The following is a 13,761-nucleotide window of genomic DNA, read 5'->3' as shown; positions in this document are numbered from 1 at the left end:
GTTTGGTGGAAGTGAGTGTTAGAGATGAAAACCTGATCTATCTTCGGACGGACCAGCAGCGGGTGGCTCGTTCCCTTCTTGAAGGCATCCTCGCGGCTCTCGTTGCCCGTCATGTTGCTCCAGGGGAAACTTTGATCCTCGGGTCGGGAGGTGGCGGCGCTCCGGAGTCGTAACCTTCCTAAAGACGCCGCCTTGGAGCCCACAGTTCGCCATATCTGGCTTCATCTCTTCGCGGTGGCGTGTTCACGGTTGAGGACCCAGGTTGCTCTTGTAGTGCTAGGGATGGTGTTCTTGCGCTCATCGCCTATGTATCATGCCTTGAGTGTGTGCGTGTGTTGTGGTGGCGTGCGTTTGTACTGGTTTGTGGATGATCGTTGCTTTATATCTAATGCGGGACAAAAACCTTTTTCAGTAATTTGGTCAAAGTTCGTGAAGATTGACTTTTGCGAAAACTAATGCACACTATACTTTGAGATAGAGGGAGTACATCCAACTTCAAAAAGACATCCAACGGTTAACAAAAAATGAGAAATTATCTGAAAGGTTAGTCATTTGACTAACTCAAGCATGTTGGTTGAGCTTAACCCTTACCCATTCAGGATTGAGGTTGTGCCTAGTATGCAGACTAATTATTAATCATCCTTCCTTTGGAATTCAACACGAGTATATTCCGACGCCTCGTCACACCCACCCATATAAAGATTTGGCCTATGGTGTTGTGTGTGTGTGTGTGTTGGGGGGCAAAAGTATACACCACTTTGAAGTGTTGGGAGTTTTGAGCACGAGAAGGTTAGTTGATCTTTAAATAGTCAAGAAAGTATAATTAGTAGGAAATATAGCAAATTGCATGGACATAAGGAAGTGAGTAGGAGAGTGCAAACATTGGTTGAGCGATGATATTTTTTCCGTGGTTCAGATTGTTGGTGCTATCCTACTCCATGTAGATGGGGGCTTTTACCACAAGGTTTCTAAGATCACAGTGAATCTTGATTGCATCATCCACCAAGTGGCCCACCGAGCGCGATCAACCTATTACATCATGGTTTGCACTTAGAAGCCTAGAGTAGATCTTCACAAAGTGGCCAATCTCTAGGCCATTACAAAACCCTTGCGTCCTTCACATATAGAACTTGATAGGATCATAACTGACTCTTAACCATTTAGGATGTGGTCACCATTCAAGAGTAATAAGAAAAAGCAAAGTCACTTGATAAGAACGATTGAATGATCTTCAATCAAAAGGTTCTATCAAGAATCCATAGGAACACTCTCTCAAAAATGATAGTAATGTGGTGAATTGATGAACTTGAGGTCTGGGGAGTCAACAAAGAGGAGTTATTGGCTTTCTGGGAATTAAGAAATAACCATGGAATCACCCAACACTTCCTTCTTCTTGTCTTGCATTGGATCTCTCTTTCTCTATATGGTAGGTGGATGGACTAGAGTGTAGTGGGATGGAGTAACTTGCAATGGGTTGAACAAGCGAGTGAAATGCTTGATGATGGTTGCATCCATGAAGGAGGTATGTGATACGTCTCCGTCGCATCTACTTTTCCAAACACTTTTGCCCTTGTTTTGGACTCTAACTTGCATGATTTGAATGGAACTAACCCGGACTGACGCTGTTTTCAGCAGACTTTCCATGGTGTTATTTATGTGCAGAAACAAAAGTTCTCGGAATGACCTGAAACTCCACGGAATATCTATTTGGAAAATAAGAAAAATACTGGTAGAAAAAGCCACGTCAGGGGGCCCACACCCTGTCCACGAGGGTGGAGGGAGCGCCCCCTACCTCGTGGGCCCCCTGACGCTTCACCGACCTCAACTCCAACTCCATATATTCACTTTCGGGGAGAAAAAAATCAGGGAGAAGGATTCATCACGTTTTACGATACAGAGCCGCCGCCAAGCCCTAAAACCTCTTGGGAGGGCTGATCTGGAGTCCGTTCGGGGCTCCGAAGAGGGGAATCCGTCGCCATCGTCATCATCAACCATCCTCCATCACTAATTTCATGATGCTCACCGCCGTGCGTGAGTAATTCCATCGTAGGCTTGCTGGACGGTGATGGGTTGGATGAGATCTATCATGTAATCGAGTTAGTTTTGTTAGGGTTTGATCCATAGTATCCACTATGTTCTGAGATTGATGTTGCTATGACTTTGCTATGCTTAATGCTTGTCACTAGGGCCCGAGTGCCACGATTTCAGATCTGAACCTATTATGTTTTCATGAATATATGTGGGTTCTTGATCCTATCTTGCAAGTCTATAGTCACCTACTATGTGTTATGATCCGGCAACCCCGAAGTGACAATAATCGGGACCACTCCCGGTGATGACCATAGTTTGAGGAGTTCATGTATTCACTATGTGTTAATGCTTTGTTCCGGTACTCTATTAAAAGGAGGCCTTAATATTCCTTAGTTTCCATTAGGACCCCGCTGCCACGGAAGGGTAGGACAAAAGATGTCATGCAAGTTCTTTTCCATAAGCACGTATGACTGTATTCGGAATACATGCCTACATTACATTGATGAATTGGAGCTAGTTCTGTGTCACCCTATGTTATGACTGTTACATGATGAACCGCATCCGGCATAATTCTCCATCACCGATCCAATGCCTACGAGCTTTTCACATATTGTTCTTCGCTTATTTACTTTTCCGTTGCTACTGTTACAATCACTACAAAATACCAAAAATATTAATTTTGCTACCGTTACCTTTTGTTACCGTTACCACTACTATCATATTACTTTGCTACTAAATACTTTGCTGCAGATACTAAGTTATCCAGGTGTGGTTGAATTGACAACTCAACTGCTAATACTTGAGAATATTCTTTGGCTCCCCTTGTGTCGAATCAATAAATTTGGGTTGAATACTCTACCCTCAAAAACTGTTGCGATCCCCTATACTTGTGGGTTATCAGTATGTTAGATAATATGTAGAGGAGATATGAAATCTAACTGTTACTAAAAAATAACTAGGCCCAAAAGTATCAGTAGGAAACTAGCAAAACCATTAAACAAGTTCAATAAACTTTGAACGACGAGGGAAATGTTCATGAATCAGGTAAATATAGTACTCGGAAATGCGGAAGAAAGAGTGAGTGGTGGGGTTCCGAACGAAAAAGGTAGCACCTTTTCTGCTAAGATAGAATGACTCAGAAGTACCAGGTAACAATTGCTCTATGGTAACTACTAGATGGAACTATTCTCAGAATGAAAAATTGTAGAAGAGAGCCAAGTCGCAACTCAAACTACCGATTTAAAAGGCGATGGTACCAAAGCCAAACGGACATTGTGACCAATAAAGAAGGAAATCAAGACGGCTTGAAGGTGCTGAAGAAAAAGGTTGTGCTCGGAAGCATCGGGGTAAACAAAGAATGTTTCCAAGAGGACTGTCATGACAGTTCCAAAACAAAAGAAATGAAGGTTTTGAAATTTTGAAAACTGAGTTTGTTCCTCTGAGTATGAATAATCCTAAGTACTCAGTAGTACTGGAAAAAAAATCATCGAAAGTATGGGACCTAGAGAAACTCATACAAAGAGGAATGTCAGGAAGTGGATTTTGGAGGACTTTGGCTTAGCATATGTTCCTAGATTTAAGACCACGTACCATGCTTGTGCCCCTCTTCATATGAATCTTGAATTCACTGAAAGCCTAGAAAATAGATACTAAAAGCTTGATGAGGACAAGAACTATAAAGGGTATTGTGGGGCGGGGGAGGGGGTGTCATCAATGATATTCCACTTTCAGGGAAAAATGAATACGCAACATGCTATAATTGAAATAAACTCGATGAAATATCTCCCAAAGTTTTGTCACAAATCATCAAAACCAGCTAGGGTACTATAAAGATGCAATTTCAGGCCCCGCGGACAAATTGAGCCTTAGACCAATGCAATGAATCCATATTTCCATGAGCAAAACAACACACTGCAACTAAAACACACACACACAAAACAACACACTGCAACTAAAACACACACACACACGCACACACACAAAGTACTGAAGTAGAATTCGAATGGAGATATGAAATGAGGTCCTAAAAATTAATGTAGTGAGCTACAAGTATATAATGGTTACATAATTCTCACCAAGAATCACGTTACAATAGATACATTAGTTGGGTTTCGGATCACTTGGTTAGTCATATTTCGCTTCGATGTTCAATGTTTGGACTGTGTCCTTGTGTAAAAGGAAGACATAATGATGTACTAATAAATTAGTTCACACTCATCCAACACAACAGCATAACGACGACAAGCAGAGGCACTTTTATTTAGGATACAACCATGACACGATACTCCGCGGATGCCACTAGGTGATCCGTGTGGACAAGGACATATAGAGCCAAAAAATTCAACTTCCAGGACAGCTTTTAGATCCAAAGAAGTTCAAGCTGCAAATATATTCTCCGAGCAGCTGCTTCGCCAGCCCCCCGAGACTCTCAAGGCTTGTATGGTCTCCACTACCAGCTGGATGGACCAAACTATCGGTTGATGGGTCCTTTTGTGATGCGGATAGTACGATTGGAGCAGGAATGGTCTTGCGTGATGGTATGGGAGCCATTATTTTTCCAGGTTGTCGATCCTTGAGTTTGTGGGTGGATGCGCTGGAGGTGGAGCTCTCAGCCCGTAGGGAGGGGATCACGTTTGCCTTGCAATGGACTACGTTGCCGATTGTTGTGGAGACCGACTGTCTCGGGGCGAAGAATCTGATTTTTAAAGGGCACGCATGCTGTTCGAGATACACCATGATGGTTGATACTACCTCGAGATCCCTACAGGAGGGCAGAAAAGGTGAAGATCACACATGTGAAGCGTGATCAAAATGTTGTGAGTCACTTTTTAGGTAATTTTTGTAGATGTGAGAAACACACTGCTTTGTGGATTTGATCGGGTTTTGGTGTTGTTCTAGTGGACTGCCCTTTGATTGAGTAATAAATGCACCCTATTCCCCCACACAAAGAAAATGTTGGACCATGGATAAAAGACATCTTGTAAGAAGGAAGAAGAGAAAAAAATGAAACCCTCCTCGACTTTTTTTTGAACTTGTGAAACCCTCTTCGACTTATAATCTCTACTCCTAATGAAGCAGTTGATAGTCTCGCTTCCAGTTTTTTTGTCCCACTTTCCATGTTTTTTTTGGTACCTCCTCTCACCTTCGCTGGTTTTTTTTCGTAGATTTTTTTCGTCCCCTCCCCCACTTCATCAGTTTATTTTCGCGTCATCCTTTCACACAACGAAAGAAATCTGAACAGATCAGGACTTTCCATACTGGCGCAAATTATTTAGTAATGTAGAATCAATCACGAACAATCTCTAAAGATCAAATCTAAATTAATTAGCCTTACCTTAAATCACTCAATCACATTAATTAGAAAACAAATATTTGATTTTCAGAAAAATCGCTCAATCACATTAACCTTACCTTAACTCACGGATGATAATCAATCTCCAAACAAAAGAAACAATACATCGAGGGAGCAGTAAATAAACTCCCTTTCTTATGACATGTATATGATCTTCCCTTTCCTCTCCGTTGTCGAGCGTTCTTGATTCTCGAGGACGGCGCTGGCCGCGGCCGGTGAAGGGGGGCGAAGAAGGGCGACTTCCCTGGCCGTGGCCGTGGCCCTGGGAGTTGGTGTGGTGGAAGCGGCACTTGAAGGACCCGGCATGGGTGGCCGGCGTGTAGACGCACTTGGAAGCGGGCCCGTGGCCCGCGCCGGACGGCGCCGACGCCGACCCGGGCCACCTCCTCCGCGTATTCTTGGAGCTGTGGCTGGCCGATTTACATGAAATTAATTCCCTCAGTTGTGGTGGCAAATATAATACACCATAATCCATATTGTTATGCACTAGCGCGTGTGTATGTGTGTGAAATAGATGGATTATGGTCCCGTACCCAATAAGATGGATATGAGTGCGTGTTAGAGAGAGAGGGAGAGGGGGAGAGAGAGTGAGGAAGAGGGAGGGAGAGAGAGTGTGTGTGTGAGGATTTGATGGTAAAAAAAGTCGCCAATGTCACTTGATATGTATGAGAAAATTAATATTGAACTCTTAAAGTTAATGTGGCCCCGTTGCAACGCACGAGCGCTCAGTCAAAAGTCCACTTCGAAAAATAATGTCATCACCGGTTCACCAAATAATTTAATACCAGAAGGACTGAAGCAGAAATACCCACACGCTATCGAAGGGAAGGCGAGGAGGAGGGCAGCAGAAAGCCAGAAACACCATTCAATCTGCTATTGTTCCCACCTCGCCGGCCGCCGCCGCCGCCACCCTAACTGTGCCGAGCTCTCGCCAGAATCACATACATGAGCTCCACGGCTGCTGCGGCGCCACCAGCCAGGCGCACGCGCAGCCGGCCGCCGTCTGCCTCGTCCCGCAGGTCTGATGACCCCTCCTCCGCCGCCAACGGAAATGGGAAGACCTCCCCGAAGCTCGCTTCTCCCAAACATCTTCCGTAAGAGCCTCGATGCTTTCACCCCTTTTCGTATTGGGACCGCGAAAGATTGGATTCTCTGACTGAGGTTAGGCTCTGGTAAGGGGGGAGAGGACGGTGAAGAAGCTAAGGCTGTCCAAGGCGCTGACGATACCTGAGGGCACGACGGTCTACGACGCGTCCCGGCGGATGGCGGCGAGGCGGGTCGACGCGGTGCTGCTCACCGATGCCCAAGGCCTCCTATCTGGCATAGTCACCGATAAGGTGAACTACTTTTCTTACTTTCAGTGGAATATGTTGTGTGCTTTCATAGTAGCTGTGAAAAAATATGATGATTTGAAGCTACGAGGAATCTAGGATAGTTTCTCTTCCCACTTCTCTTTTGAGAAAAAATGATGTGTGGATTGGATTCTTTGGTTTGGACCTTAGCAAGTGGCCTTTTCTGTTAAGACGAGAGTTCTCTGGAGTTTTGCTACCCGAAGTTTGCTTGGTTGGTTTCCCTTAGTGCGAGACAATTTTTGTGACCATTGAATTTGTACAGATATTGGTGTGTTGTGTGATTAGGTGTTGATCGATGGGGAAAAGAGTGAACTATGCTGAAGAAAATGTGTCACCTTCCAACTAGACAGCCCAAAGTTCTTTTTTCTCTGTTTTAGGGCTTTTGATCAAGCCAAATTTTGACAATTGCTAGTCGCTCGTTGGAAGTTTGGCTTACTGCTTTAGGCTTTCTTTTGCCCTTTCTTATCCTTTTTTCATTATGCTGTAAAGTGGAAACTGATGTCCCTGTACTTGTTTAGTAGTGGTTTCTTGCTAAAAGAAACAAATTTGGTAAAGGCAAGACAAAGATTTTCTGTGCTTGTTTTTTTTTTGCTAGTTCTGCTTTGTACTGTACTTTTTAGTAAAATGAAGTACACCATAGTAAGTTATGAATATTTAATAACACTAGTATTATCCCAAGTGGTACATGGTCTACTTTTACTGCTTTCAAGCTGAAGGCAATTTTTTTCCTTGGGATTTAAATTTTGCTGTAGGATATATCCACACGAGTGATTGCAGAGGGGCTGCGGGTGGAGCAAACCATCATGTCCAAGATCATGACACGGAATCCTACTTATGTCACTGCTGACTCACTTGCAATTGAGGCATTGCAAAAGATGGTTCAAGGTATATTTAGTTAATACTGTCATTCCCATTATTCTGCCACTTCGCTAAAAATTGAAGGATTTTTTTGGCAGCGAAGTAAGTGAACTAAACTCCTATACTTGTAATTTTCACCGAACAATTGCACTATGTTTTTTGATATATCACTTTGAGTAATTTTCAGTTTTTCACCAACATTTCGTGCAAGATAAAAAATAAAAATTCACCATCAGGACTCTTTCCTGAGTATCATACTCAATTATAATTAATTCAAGCGATTCGGTTGAACTAATTGAGAACACCTAACTGTGAAAACTGCCATGTGTGAATAAATGGTTTCACTGAAACTTTGATACAAGACTTACTTAATTGCAACAACTGATAAGTAGAGAGTACTTAATGGAACATTGAAGAAAATCCACTTATGTGCATTGTAAATTGCTGATGCTATTATTAGCTAGTGAGCCTCTCTGCATGAGCATGCTTAACTATTAATTGACTTCTCCCCCCGTTCCAAACTAATTGAAGTACTAAGCCAAACTTTTCAACTTTGACCAAGTCTTTAGAAAATTTTATCAATATCGAAAACACCAAATTAGTTTTGTTAGATACACCATGAATATATTTTCATGCTATATATATATATATATATATATATATATATATATATATATTTGATGTTATATATATATTAGCATATTTTCCCGTAGACTTTTTTTTCGAGAAAACGCAAGAGGAATGCATACACACACACACATACACGACCGTCTTCACCAAGCTACTACAACTAGGTAAGGAGGTGCCCTCAACTACAGACACGCAACGACATTAGGCCTCGCCCAGCAGGGCAGCGTCACCGCCATTGCCAGACACCTCCAGGGACGATTGCAGCTCCAGGACTGCCCAGGCCAACGTACCTCGCACCCATGTGCCTAGAGAGTCGGCGGGTGAAGGGCAGGGCCCAACAGGAACTGGCGTAGCATTCGTTGGGGAAGCGCGGGCGCTGGCATACGTTGCGACCTGCTCCCTGTGTAGCAGTCTACGCCAGAGCGATGCATCACCAGCCTCCATCTGCCGCATCAAGTACTCCACTTGCAGACAAAGCAACGCCTTCAAGAGGGGAACGGCGCTGAGACGCCGCCGCTGCCCGGTCCGGGAGGCCGGACCTGGGATTTCTCCCGGTGCTCGAGGAGGAGATCTGGTCAGGGTCATGCCAACGCCTCCAAGGAGGTGACGGCACCCTCGGGCGTCGCCGTTGACAGCGCAGGCCGTTACCGCACGGGGATTTCGCCCCGACCCATGAGCAAAGACCTCAGATGCAGTGGCAGACCGGACCTGGCGAAGAACGTCGGAGAAGACCAGCACACATGGAGGGGTGCCTAGGAATGTTGTCGTCACAGGAGGGGCACCGGCCAGCGCAGCGCCAGCAGGCCGGCCAACGCCGGGAGCGCGACGAGCAGGTGACAGCAGCAACCTGCACCGCGCCGCCGCTACGCTGGCCCGCAGCTTCCGCCACCAGGAACCGCCGGGGCACAGCAAAGCAGCAACCGTCAAGGACCGCCGCGCGTGCTCACCCACCCAGCGGCTACCACTGGCGGCGGCCGGGAGGGGTGGAAGGAGGGGGAAGGGTGGGTCGGGGCAGAAAGATTGTCGCGGGCCAGGGCGGGCTCGCGCGGCCCAGATCTGGGCGCCCTCATCTCTGCCGCTCGCATCAATGGCCGGCCGCCGCCTCAGCAGCGCCACCGTGTGCACGTTCCACACCATCTCGACCTCCCACGAGTGCAGACGACCGTCTGCCTCGCCACCGCGCGCTCCCGCCGCTCCAGCGCACCAAGCAGCAGCGCGCGAGCAGCTCACGGAATGAGGGCCCCGCCGCCGCCGTCCACCGGCGACGGCGAGGGGAGGGAGGGGAGGAGGGCAGCTTAGGGTGGCGACTAGGGTTTCGCCACCCGAGTCGCCCCTGGGAGCGACGCGGGGGCCGGGGGGGGGGGGGGGGTCGTGTGTAGACTTGGTCAAACTTAAAGAAGTTAGTACACATTTGGAATAGAGGGAGTACATCCTGAAGTTCTAGTGTAACTTGTGATTTTTGATATTTTCAGAACTATTACAATCTTTAGATGAAATATGATGTTTGATTTCATATCACGCGATCATTGATGAGCCACTTCCATTCCAACTTCAAGTTGCCCTTATCTGCATGTGTAATAAAAACATGGCTTTATTTTTCTTTGCCATGTTGCTGAGTTGCTGTCGTCATGACCCTAGTAGAATACTAACATACATATGTGGGGGCTTGGTGTTTTCTTGTTCTTGCAGAGAGACCTTGTTTAGATTGACGCTTCCTTTCTTCACTAATATTATCTTTTCCATATGTTCTTTCATCTTTTAGGTAAATTTAGACACCTCCCAGTTGTGGAAAATGGTGAGGTTATGGCTATGCTAGACATTGCAAAATGCCTTTATGATGCTATAGCAAGATTGGAAAAGGCAGCTGAACAAGGGAGTGCTATAGCAGCTGCAGTAGAGGGGGTTGAGCGTCAACTGGGAGGCAACTTTACAGGTCTTGCAATGCAAATATTATCATTGAATTCACTCTCTTTGACCCCTGAAGTAGTACCCTGATGCGTAAAATAAATGGTCTATTTTGTGAGTAATAAGCATGATATGTTTACCTTTCTGAAGCAAAATAAAATGAACATTCATACCATACTGACTTATCAAGTGTATCATGTTGTATTGAACTGTTATATGTGTCTGTTTTTCTTTAGCATGTTGCTACTTGTCGTCACACCTGCATCCCCTGGGTGCTTCAGGCGGACTTCAAGTGGCCTGGGGCCGTTTATGCGTTTGGGTTCAGTGTGTGGGCAAGGCCCAGCCGTGGGAGCGTGTGTTATTTAAGTCTGGTGTAACCTGAAACAGGGCATGGGAGTTGACGCTGGTACTCTGAATCTCACCACCTGCTCCTGTTCTCTCACCTTCTTCCTTTTCCTCACCTACTCCCTGACGTGTGATCTCGATTCCCTATGATTGGGTCGTCACACTTGTTTGTCCTTAAGAACTAGTATATTTTTTGGTGTAGTTCTGTCTTACCAATCAATTTAAGGTCTTAACTGTTTTTGCATACAGCTCCTTATGCTTTCATAGAAACTCTAAGAGAGCGGATGTTCAAACCTTCTCTGTCAACCATTGTCACGGAGGGCACAAAGTATGTTATTTATCTGCTCTGACAATTTCCTTTCGACTGCAAGTAAGATGTTCGGATAGTGAGTGTGATGTAAACTTTCAGGGTAGCAATTGTTTCCCCTTCAGATCCTGTGTATGTGGCGACACAGAAAATGCGTGAGTTTCGAGTTAATTCAGTGATTGTCACTACAGGGAACACAGTGCAGGGGATCTTTACGTAAGCATTCTGTAGTAGCATCACACTATTGTTTTTATTTATTTATTTTTCTTTCCAGTTATTGATAGATATTGATTCTCAAATGCAGCTCAAAAGATGTTCTTATGCGTGTTGTGTCACAGAATCTTTCCCCAGAATTGACCTTAGTAGAAAAGGTTTCTGCGTCTGCGCGACACTTGTCTTTCTTCAAATTGCATCTCATTTTGTATAATTACTTATAACTCTCTGTATTGGTTGTGAATTTTATAAAGGTGATGACTGCAAACCCTGATTGTGCTACGTTAGACACGACAATTCTTGATGCGCTACATATAATGCATGATGGCAAATTCTTGCACATTCCTGTTCTGGACAGAGGTATGACCCAATTCTTATCTCAAGCCTGTGAAGTGAATAGCTCTTGAGTTCCTGATGCTTCATCTGGTACATGCATTTTTTTTAACAGAGGGCCAAATTGCTGCTTGCCTCGATGTCCTGCAACTTACCCATGCAGCCATTCAATTGGTGATCCCTTACTCCTTCCAGCCCTTCTCTTAAGCTCTGCTAAAGTTTCCTATCCTAATTTTGTCAATGTACTATTTATTTTTAGGTTGAAGGGGGCAATGGGACTGCTAATGACATGGCAAACTCAGTAATGCAGAGGTTCTGGGACTCTGCGCTTGCTTTAGAACCTCCAGATGACGAACTTGATAGCCGTAGGTTCGTCCATGTTCATTTGTGGATTTTTGTATATATACTTTTGGGTTTTCCCTAATACAGTGCTCTCATACATTGCTCAGCGAAGCATCCTTACTTATGGCGTCAGAAGCCGGGGATGGGCGGAGTAGTATATATCCCCCTATCATTGGTAATTCGTTTCCCTTTAAGCTTCAAGACCGGAAGGGACGCGTGCATAGATTCACCTGTGGTAAGTGCTCACTTGATAGGTTGCACAAATATGTTGAACCTTGTTGCATTCTCCAGATATAACCTGGATCTTTATTTGTATGTTATCTTCCAAAAATTAAACTTGTATGTTGTTGGTACAGGCTCAGAGAGCTTAAACGAGCTTGTGTCCTCTGTAAGGCAAAGATTGAGTATTATTGATGAAAAGGACATCATTCAAATCTTGGTAAGATTAAGTAATTTGGCATGAAAGCATTCAAATGTTTCAGTAGGCATGCAGAAGACAGATTAGGTGTCTGAGTCTAGTAAAGGTCAAGCTTTCCCTCTGCGAGTGCTGAAATCACCGCCTTTATATACATAAAGATGAAAGCGTTTCTTATATGCATATACGTTACACCATTGGCTGTTCCTCATTGGGCATACTACATATGGATTGCAAGAGTCTTCTGTCATCATTCATCAACTCCCACATGATGGTAAAATATTTGCCTGGACTGCCGAGCTTAATTTTAATCGTGATTTGGAATTTAGTACGAAGATGATGAGGGTGACCGGGTGCTGCTGACAACGGATACTGATCTTGCTGGCGCCGTGCTCCATGCCAAATCATCCGGTTTGAAGGTATTCTGTATTTTTGTATGTTGCGATATTGCGAGTTGCATGACTCCTCAACTATTAGCTGTTTGATTTCTCATGAAAGTGAAAATTCCACCGTCAGGTTCTCAAGTTGCATATCGTGGACGAGTCTAATCCAAACACAGAGGTGGTAAAACCATTACAGGAGCTAGCACCTCACAGCAGGAATGGTGCGTCTTCTGTTAAAATCGGGCTCATGGCTGGTGCAGTTGCTCTCAGTGGCGCGGCAGTCATGGTGTACTTGAAACGATCCAGGGTGTGATTACCAGATGAATCAATAATTTCCTAAACCCGCGTCTCAACAGCTGACATCCATCCACTTTAGAATCTATTGTTATCTTGGTATCATTGCATACTAAGAAAAGAAAGAATGAGGCACATGAGGTCACATGTTTCCAGTCTGTCAGGTAATTGAAAAGTCGAACAGCAGGCGGTAGGAGCTGCCTAATATTTGTCCCTCCACATTTTGCACAAACATCAGTGATTTCATGGCTACAATGAAACGTATAAACATAAGCGTTTATGCTAGTTCATACTTTTGCACTTTTTTGTAGATAAACAGAGGATGTAAAATGATTTTGGAGCATAACATTAAGTGGACTATTCTCTGCCAGTGTCCTACAAAAATCAAATGTAAACAATTGGGTAATGCACACTGTCAAACATACTACTCAGGCTGACAAATAATGCCCATTATTATTTGATCCTGTGCCCTCTCAAGATCTTATCTGCCCAGTAGAGTAGGTGGGCCCTAGTTATATCCCTTTGTATATGTGATGGATTGATAATGAAGTCATGATTAGTAAAAAAGGATTGGGTTGGTGTGTGGATCAAGTTATGGTTGCTGGCTGCACATGTTAGTGGTTACCTATCCCTTTTGTTGAGGTGGTTGGTAGTTTCTTAACCTCCCTAGGTGGCTTTGAGTGGAATGGAGCGATCTAGTGCTCCTCTTCCAACTATCGCAAACTTGCTTTTGTAGCTTGAAAGACAGTGTTTGGATTAGGCAATGATATCCAACCTTTAAGATCAGATACAACTTTACAGCCATGTGTATATCTGTCTGCCCTTCTGTACTAGTGGCACACATTTATTTATTTGTATCAACTGGGGTTAGATACTAAAATGCATAATTTGCTTATACTTAGGTGGTGTCCACAATTTGTCATGACTTGGCTAAGAGAGTTAGGATAGTATTTTTTTTTGCGGGAGTATAGTATTTGGTTAAGTACCGTAAGTTTGGCTTT

At 44.3% G+C, this 13,761-nt stretch overlaps 1 protein-coding gene across 2 annotated transcripts; it reads left to right on the top strand.

Moving 5' to 3' along the window:
* The first annotated feature begins 6,183 nt into the window (after positions 1–6,183).
* LOC123120086 (CBS domain-containing protein CBSCBSPB3) lies at positions 6,184–13,180 on the top strand. Of its 2 annotated transcripts, XR_006459321.1 has the most exons (15): positions 6,184–6,477; positions 6,561–6,720; positions 7,488–7,620; positions 9,986–10,156; positions 10,723–10,801; positions 10,883–10,996; positions 11,085–11,151; positions 11,248–11,353; positions 11,442–11,500; positions 11,586–11,695; positions 11,776–11,903; positions 12,025–12,107; positions 12,413–12,502; positions 12,600–12,924; positions 13,072–13,180. XR_006459321.1 is itself a non-coding variant. In XM_044540095.1 (14 exons), the coding sequence occupies exons 1-14, from the start codon at positions 6,329–6,331 to the stop codon at positions 12,777–12,779; spliced, it is 1,629 nt and encodes a 542-aa protein (XP_044396030.1). In that variant the 5' UTR covers positions 6,184–6,328; the 3' UTR covers positions 12,780–13,180. The 2 variants fall into 2 exon arrangements, 1 of the variants encoding a protein (XP_044396030.1); XM_044540095.1 differs by having other exon boundaries at positions 12,600–13,180.
* Positions 13,181–13,761: the final 581 nt, after the last annotated feature.

Source organism: Triticum aestivum, chromosome 5D, assembly GCF_018294505.1.
Source record: "Triticum aestivum cultivar Chinese Spring chromosome 5D, IWGSC CS RefSeq v2.1, whole genome shotgun sequence".
NCBI lineage: Eukaryota > Viridiplantae > Streptophyta > Magnoliopsida > Poales > Poaceae > Triticum > Triticum aestivum.
The sequence above is the reverse complement of the archived record's forward strand: the minus strand, read 5'-3'. Positions and strand labels throughout refer to the sequence as shown.